Below are 7,764 nucleotides of genomic sequence, written 5' to 3' on the forward strand. Positions count from 1 at the left end.
TAAAACCCTGGCCCACTCACTAGTTATAAATCATCTATGGCTACTTTCATGCTGCAACAGCAGGTCCGAGTGTTCCCAAGAAGAGACTGTGGCTCTTTCTGGAACGTTTCCTGGCCCCTGAGTCACTCTGTCCCTTCCTTGACCTAACTTTTAGGTCTATTAAATTTCTGAGCAGGTTCACCATGTAAATAATTTGCATGATTGATCTGTAGAAAGAACCATTTATTCATCGGCTGATTTCACTCATTACTCCCATCCACTCTTTTTCAGCCCGTGTCACAGAAGAAATCACAGGACTCACAGAATTAGTAGACAACTCACTGAATACTTTGTAGAGATATTTTGATTCATTTATTTTTGTTGGATAAAAATCATTTAACAGTGCGGGTGGCCTTTTGACAGATAACACAGTGGGGCCCATGAAGGGAGCTGGGAGAGGAGCTCACCATTGTTCAACTTTTTTCTCACTAACAAACTGCCCATGAGGCCCCTCAGCATCTGGGGGCAAAAGGGCCAAGTACACAGGGGTCTCTGCTCCTTCCTCTGGGCTTTTGGTGGCGTTGGGTCCAGCCATGTCAGTTCTCACCCACCCTGGACAGCAGGCATTCAGGAGGATCTTGTCCCCTCTCCTGTGCTCACTCAGCTTCCTGGCCTGGATTCTGGACAGGACTGTGACGCCAATTTTCGTGACCCCATAGGCGGTGTTCGGCCAGCCCTCCTTCTGGTGCACTCCGTTCCTTGTGTCTTCCACGAACTTGTTCATCAGCCCCACCAGCTCCTCCTCGCTGATGGCGTCATTTCTGAACTTCTGCTGCAGTTCTGGGCTGCAGCTTTTAAGGGCTCTGATACTTACGAAGCTAGACACATTCACCACTCTGCCTAAAATACAGCAGAAATTATCACATAGGAAGGCATGCACAGGAATGAGAAGTGCTAAATTTGCTGGGATTTTGGATCAGAAAATTTCTATTTGAAAAATTTCCAGTGTGCTATAAATGAAGGACATGTGACAATCTAGAAACCTGTCTTACCCATCATGTCTATCAGGGAAATGTTGTGTGGTGTTTTTTTTTTTGTATTTTTCTGAAGTGAGAAGCAGGGAGGCAGTCAGACTCCCACATGCGCCCAACTGGGATCCACCCAGTGTGCCCACTAGGGGGTGATGCTCTAGCCATCTGGAGCGTTGCTTTGTTGCAACTGGAGCCATTCTAGTGCCTAAGGCAGAAGCCATGGAGCCATCCTCAGTGCCCAGGCCAACTTTTGCTCCAGTGGAGCCTTGGTTGCGGGAGGGGAAGAGAGAGATAGAGAGGAAGGAGAGGGGGAAGGGTGGAGAAGCAGACGGATGCTTTTCCTGTATGCCCTGACCGGGAATTGAACCCGGGACTTCCACATGCCAGGCCAATGCTCTACTGCTGAGCCAACCAGCCAGGGCCTATCAGAGACATGTTTTAATGAGGGGGGTGGTGCCTAGAAATTCTGTAATAAAATGAAAATTGGGTCGGGGGAGGGGAGTAAAGAGGGACAAATACTTGGTAGTGGAAAATGATCTGACTTCGGGTGATGGGCACACAACACAATATAGAGATGTTCAAATAATATAGAGATGTTTATCTGAAACCTATGTATTTTTTTTTTAGATTTTATTTATTGATTTTAGTGAGAGAGGAAGGGAGAGAGAGACAGGAACATCAAGCTTTTCCTGTATGTGCCCTGACAGGGACCAAACCAGAAACCTCTGAGCTTCAGGAGGACACTCCAACCAAAGGAGCTATCCAGCCAGGATATGAAACCTATGTATTCGTATGGACCAATGTTACCCCATTAAATTTAATTTCTAAAACAAAACAAACTATATTTTCAATTTCAATAAATAAATAAATAAATAAAAATTGTTCATGCAGGAACATGCTAAGGGGAATATAAAGAGTTATTCACTGCATTCAGGAGCAGGTCACCTCTTTTCCCCTAAGACTATTTTGGGGACAGCTGAGGATCTTACAGTCACTTGTGCAGGGCTCTATGAACGAGTGTCTACTGACCAACAAAAAGCAGTTCTACATGATCGGTGGTGACACAGTGGCTAGAGCATCAACCTGGAACACTGAGGACCCAGGTTCAAAACTCTGAGGCCCCCAGCTTGAGTGTGGGCTCACCATCTTGAGCATGGCATTGCCAGCTTGAGCGTGGGATCATAGACATACGCTTGAGCCCAATGTAGCTGGCTTGAGGACGGCGTCTCTGGCTTGATTTAAGCCCCTCCTCTGCCCCCAAGGCTAATATGAGAAGCAGTCAATGAACTAATGTGCCACAGCTATGAGTTGATGATTCTCATTTCTCTCCCTTCCTGTCTGTATCTCTACTGCTTTAAAAAAATAAAAAAGGAAGTTCTAAAGTGAACAGATAACATCCGGTTTGGAAGGCAGCTACTCTGATCAAGGGAGATAAAAACCAGTTAGTTCAGTGGGCAGAACTGCATGCTGTTTTCTCCACGTTTGGGTTCAATAAGTTTGGGAACAGTTAATGAAGTGGACATAGATGTGGGCAGCTGCAGTGATGCAGAGGTGGGATAACTGTTGACATGTGACTCATATCTGCTGAGGCACAAGATGTGAAGAACCATTTTATCTGCCAGTGAGAGAGACAAAGGCTGCAGGTGGTCATGGGACAGATTCCCCGAGGGAAGGCCCTGCACAGAGCTGGCAAGTCAGGTTGAAGGAGATGCCAGAGAATATGAGCCACTATCTCCGAACCAGGCTGTGCATACTGAATTGGAAGATACTGTACGAATTTGGACTGACAAGCTTTATCTGCAGACCAAACAACATATCATCCTCAGAGCGGTGGTCAGACAGAGAGCTGGAACAGGCAATTGAACCATTGGTTGTCTCAACCATGAGGAGACACAGGTATGAGGAGCTGGCTCACACACACTCATGAGATGTGCTCACCCTCAACTGGAGGGGGGCCAAGAGACTCCCTGCTAGATAGATGCTGGGGTGACTGCACAATTCTTCCCCACATCACTTCAACTTTCTCTCTTCCTACCTGACACTGTGGCTAAGGGACCAGGGATGCACCTGTAGCTATGGGAAGCAGGGATAATCCCTAAGCAAGAAACTGTAATATACTTTTAAACTTTTAGGTCAGAACTCCTAAGGGTCTGATGGGTGGACTGTGCCTTCACCCCATCTGTTCAAACTGGAGTGGCAGTGAGTGCAGCTGTCCTGGGAGTGGTGGAAAGAGTCCGCTTGTTCTGGACCTCTGCAACCCATCCACACAAATGGCAGTGGACTGAAGGGAGGGCTGAACTCCGTGTCCCTTTCAAAGGTGAAAATGTTTGGGGAAATCACCATGACAAACAAGGAGAAGGAGGAATAGTGGCTGAGGGTAAAGGAATGAATAAAGTGGGTTCTGCAAGAAAAGAAATCCAACATTACATGAGAGGATAACATCCCTTGGCTCCGTGATACCAGGTGCCAGAAAGGGCGATGCCACGGGTTGTCCAGAGCACTCACTCCTGCTGTGGGGACCTAAAAGGTAGCAGGGGAGTCTGCGCACCTGAGCAGCATGGCTCTGGGGGATATGGTTGTATGAAACCGTGATGAACTGAGCCATCAATGAGGAGTGAGACTGGAGGAATGTGCCAGCATCTCTTACTTCTTACTTCTCAGGCTTCACATGCCACTGTACTGAATTATGGTGTAACACTGGCCTTGTTGGTAATATTCAATTACCACATGTACATGAGTTACACGATGATACTGGTATCAGTGACCAAATACATTGAGGGACCGAGTTAGAAGGTCTCCTCAGGATGTAATAATGGTGTAAAATGGCTAGCCTCGTGAGGAACGGGACAGTCAGCCGTCCGCTTTTCTGTAGTTAAATTAGTGAAACAAGGAAGCCATGATACTGCAGTGGCTACATAAACATACCAAATTCTAAGCCTGTAAATGCCTAAAACTTATAAAACCGAAACCTAAGGACCACCAATCACAGACAATTAGGCTTGAAGCTGTAGCCAACCAGTAATTTCCTTCATTTGCTCCCACCTTTTCTCTATAATAGTCTCTTTCCAAGTCCCTGTTGGTGGAGCACTCCTCACCATTTCTGGTTTGAAGTTTCCCAATTCAAGTAGATTTCTTTCTCAAACTCAATTTTGTGATATGCCTTAGTTTATCTCTTAAAACTAAATAGTTCTGCAAACATAGTTTATGCTACATAAAGTATAAATAGCAGCTAATCAAGGGAAATCTAATGAGGACAAGAACATGAAAATTTATGTACTGCCTTTACAGGATGGACCATCCGCTCCTTTCAAGCTATCCTTACCCTGCACTGGCTCCTCTTATTTCTGTCCCTAGTTCTCTGTTATATAAATTCTATACTATATTAAATGACTATGCTCAATGATCCTATTGCTGGAAGAGAGCCTTGGCAAAGGTCTAGGGGTGTGGCCTCTGAAAAAAAGGATTAAACTTGGCCAAAGCAAGGTTTGGCCCTTTGCCCAGGGCTACTGGGGTATAATCTTTAAACCCTTGGACTGTCCTTCCTGATAAAACTTTCCTTGTTTACTTGGGGGTTTAGGGTCAGGCTCCACAATATATGTTAATAATATGATTATGGTGAGGCTCCCTGGATCCCTTGTGGGGCTGGAGAGTAAGGTCAGCCAAGAGAACAATGGGCCATGTCCATGTGACCAACCCTCAACAAAGACACCTGAGATCAAGGCCTGGGTGAGCTTCGCTAGTGGCAGTACCCTATTCCACACACCTTGTGACACATAGTTGCTGGGAGAAATCCACACTGTCTGCGGGACTGCACTGGGACAGGACAACTGGAAGCTCCATGCCTGTCTCTCCTGAACCTTGTCCGATGAGACTTTCCCCACGGTTGATTTGAATCAGTCTGCATTTCCCATAATACACTATAATTTTGAATATAATAGCTTTCCTGAGTTCTGAGTCCTTGTGGTGATTATTGAACATAAGGATGGGGGCCTCCTGAACTTGTAAAACCAAGTGATATTGATCTCAGATATCGACAGTTGTTTTAGCATCTAGAAGCCAATCTGTAATGTTATCAGTAGAGTAAAAAGAAAAGGTCATGTGATCAAATGCAGAGAAAAATTTCAGGGGCCTAATGAATCAGTGGTTGTGAAATTTCCACTGATCTGAGTCAGGTCATGCAGAGAGGAGGGAGAAGGAGAAGAAGAGGGAGAGGGAGGAGGGGAAGAGGGAGGAGGGGGGGGGGAGCAGGGAGAGGGAGGAGGGAGGAGGGAAGAAGGAGAAGGAAGGAGGAAAGGCCCGGTGTAGGATTCTCAGGGAACTACAACATGCAGGGTACATGAGCAATGACTGGCCTCTCTCAGACTTCTGAACAAAGACCTGAAGGATAAGAAAGCCAGTTATGCAGAGACTGGCAGGACAGAGAGCACTGATGTACTGAGTCCTGAGGCTGTAGGGCACTTGGCCAGGTGGAGACACAAGGAGGCAGTGCAGCTGAGCAGGGGCCTGGAGACAACAGCAGAGGCAGCAGGACCAGATCCTATGAGAAACACACAACAAAGGCTCCTCATCAGGCTCACCTTGGGGTTTCATGAGAGGCAGGAGCTCAGTGCAGACGTTTTGCGTGCCAAAAAAGTTTGTTTTCATCGTCACTTCTGCTTGAATATGAAACGGTGTTGGATCATTAACTTTTAGGGGAGAAAGAAAGTAGAGTTAGTGAATAACAGCCATGTGGCAAAGTTCCATAGAATGATACAAAATGTGAATTTTGTCTTAAAATTGGTGCCTAGTAATAGTACTGTGCCAACGACAATTTCCTTGTTCAATGATATTATATAGTGTAAGATGGTACCATCCCAGGAGGCTGGGTAAAGGGTGCACAATGTGATTTCTGTGAACCGGTGTGTGCAATTTTTAAATTAATGAATTAATTAACCCAACTGTCCTAACGTCTAATAAACAGGGATACACTGTGACAACTAGAAAAGATTCCCAGCCATCCAAGCCAAGGCAACACAAAGGTTCGTTTGGCCGGTAAGCATTCCAGTTTTTCTTGTAATTGATCCAATGGCCCCCATCTCCTACCTCTCCGACTTCCCTGGGGAGCAGTTCTGTATCCCAGAGGTGCGAGGGAACTCCAAGGTAGCGACTCCCCGACAGATCCAGCCCACCCTGGCTGAAAGTCCTGAGGTGATTCCTCCCCTGCGACCACACAGCCGCTTACCCTTGAAGGCGATGCCGGCGTTGTTGACCAGCACGTCCAGCCCTCCGTACTCCTTGCGCAGAAAGTCGCGCAGGACGCGGATGCTCTGCAGGTCGTCGATGTCCAGCTGGTGGAAGTGCGGGCTCAGGCCCTCGGCCTGTAGCTTCTGCACGGCCGCCCGGCCCCGCGCCTCGTCCCGCGCGGTGAGCATCACGTCGCCCGAGAACTGCCGGCACAGCTCCCGCGTGATGGCGAAGCCGATGCCCTTGTTGCCTCCGGTCACCAGCGCCACGCGGCTACAGGACGACATGGCTGGGTGGGGGCGTGCGGGGCACTTGCGCGCAGAGCGAACTCGGCTGTGGAAGCCAAACGGCACGGCGCAACCACGTTTTCCCGCGAGGATCTGAGAGCGAGCCCTGCGTACACAGGCTGGCCCCGTTCCCAGGCCGTGTGCCGGAGCGCGCAGGCGCAAGCCCCGCCCCTGGGGGCTAGGCTCCTCCGAGCCTCCGCGGGTGCTGGGAATGCAGAGGGCGATCTGGCTAGTTTGCAGAACATCGTGGCTGAAGTCTAAGGCGTAGATCGCTGGCGAATCATTTTGTTTCGTTGTGTGACATTTAAAATGAACCCTTATTTATCCTTGGTTCTCCAAGGTTTTTTCCTCGTATTCCTCTTAAGTAACCATTCACAGTTGCGTTTCAGAAAATGGAATATTTGTCCCATTCCCAACGCGCCCCGGGTGCTTAAAAAATATATAGCTCGTAAACTGACGTCTTTGGAACTGTAGTTGTGGAATGAGCTGGGAGAACATGATAAAGGCTCACGTGTGTGCCGATTTGTCTCCTAAATATGTAAAAGCAAAGCTACTGGCTTATGCTTGGCTGGTTTTCACATAATAGGGGGCAATGTTTACTAAATCATCCCAGGGCTACCACCCTAGACACTTGCAGGGTCATCAAGTTCCGTGTACCCAAGTCCTCCAGGGTACAGGTGCCAGGCGGTTTCGCAGCCCTTTCTCATATTCCGAATAATTTGTCAGGATGCATCTCATACTCCTTCCTCCCTTCCTTCCTTCTCTTTCTTTCTTTTTTTTTTTTTTCTGGCTTTCTTGCTTTTTCTTCTTTTTCTTTCCCCCTTCTTTTCTTTTCTTTTTCCTTCCCTTCCCTTCCCTTCCCTCCCCTTCCTTTCCCTTCCCTTCCTTTCCTTTTTCACTAAGTGAGAAGCAGCATAGGCAGACAGGCACCCTGGTACAGGGTGATGCTCTGCTCATCTAAGGCTGCTGCTCTGTTGATTGGCAACTGAGCTATTTCAGTGCCCAAGGTGAGGACTTGGAGCCATCCTCAGCCCCAGGGGCTAATTCACTCAAACCATTTCGAGCCATGGCTGTGGGAGGGTGGGAAAGAGACACACAGAAAGAAAAGGGGGAGGGGTGGAGAAGCAAATAGTCGCTTCTCCTGTGTGCCTTGGCCTGGAATCGAACCTGGAACTTCCACATGCTGGGCAACACTGTACTGCTAAGCCAACCAGCCAGGGCCTGTATGCATCTTATTGTTCCTG

General features: G+C 47.9%; 1 protein-coding gene across 1 annotated transcript; it reads right to left on the reverse strand.

The window, feature by feature from the left end:
• Nucleotides 1-325: 325 nt before the first annotated feature.
• LOC136395442 (carbonyl reductase [NADPH] 1) lies at nucleotides 326-6,653 on the reverse strand. Its single transcript, XM_066370250.1, has 3 exons — nucleotides 6,232-6,653; nucleotides 5,588-5,695; nucleotides 326-879 (listed from the first exon to the last, which is right to left on the reverse strand). The coding sequence occupies exons 1-3, from the start codon at nucleotides 6,518-6,520 to the stop codon at nucleotides 443-445; spliced, it is 834 nt and encodes a 277-aa protein (XP_066226347.1). The 5' UTR covers nucleotides 6,521-6,653; the 3' UTR covers nucleotides 326-442.
• Between the last annotated feature and the right edge of the window lie 1,111 nt (nucleotides 6,654-7,764).

Source organism: Saccopteryx leptura, chromosome 2 (genome assembly GCF_036850995.1).
Source record: "Saccopteryx leptura isolate mSacLep1 chromosome 2, mSacLep1_pri_phased_curated, whole genome shotgun sequence".
Classification (NCBI taxonomy): domain Eukaryota; kingdom Metazoa; phylum Chordata; class Mammalia; order Chiroptera; family Emballonuridae; genus Saccopteryx; species Saccopteryx leptura.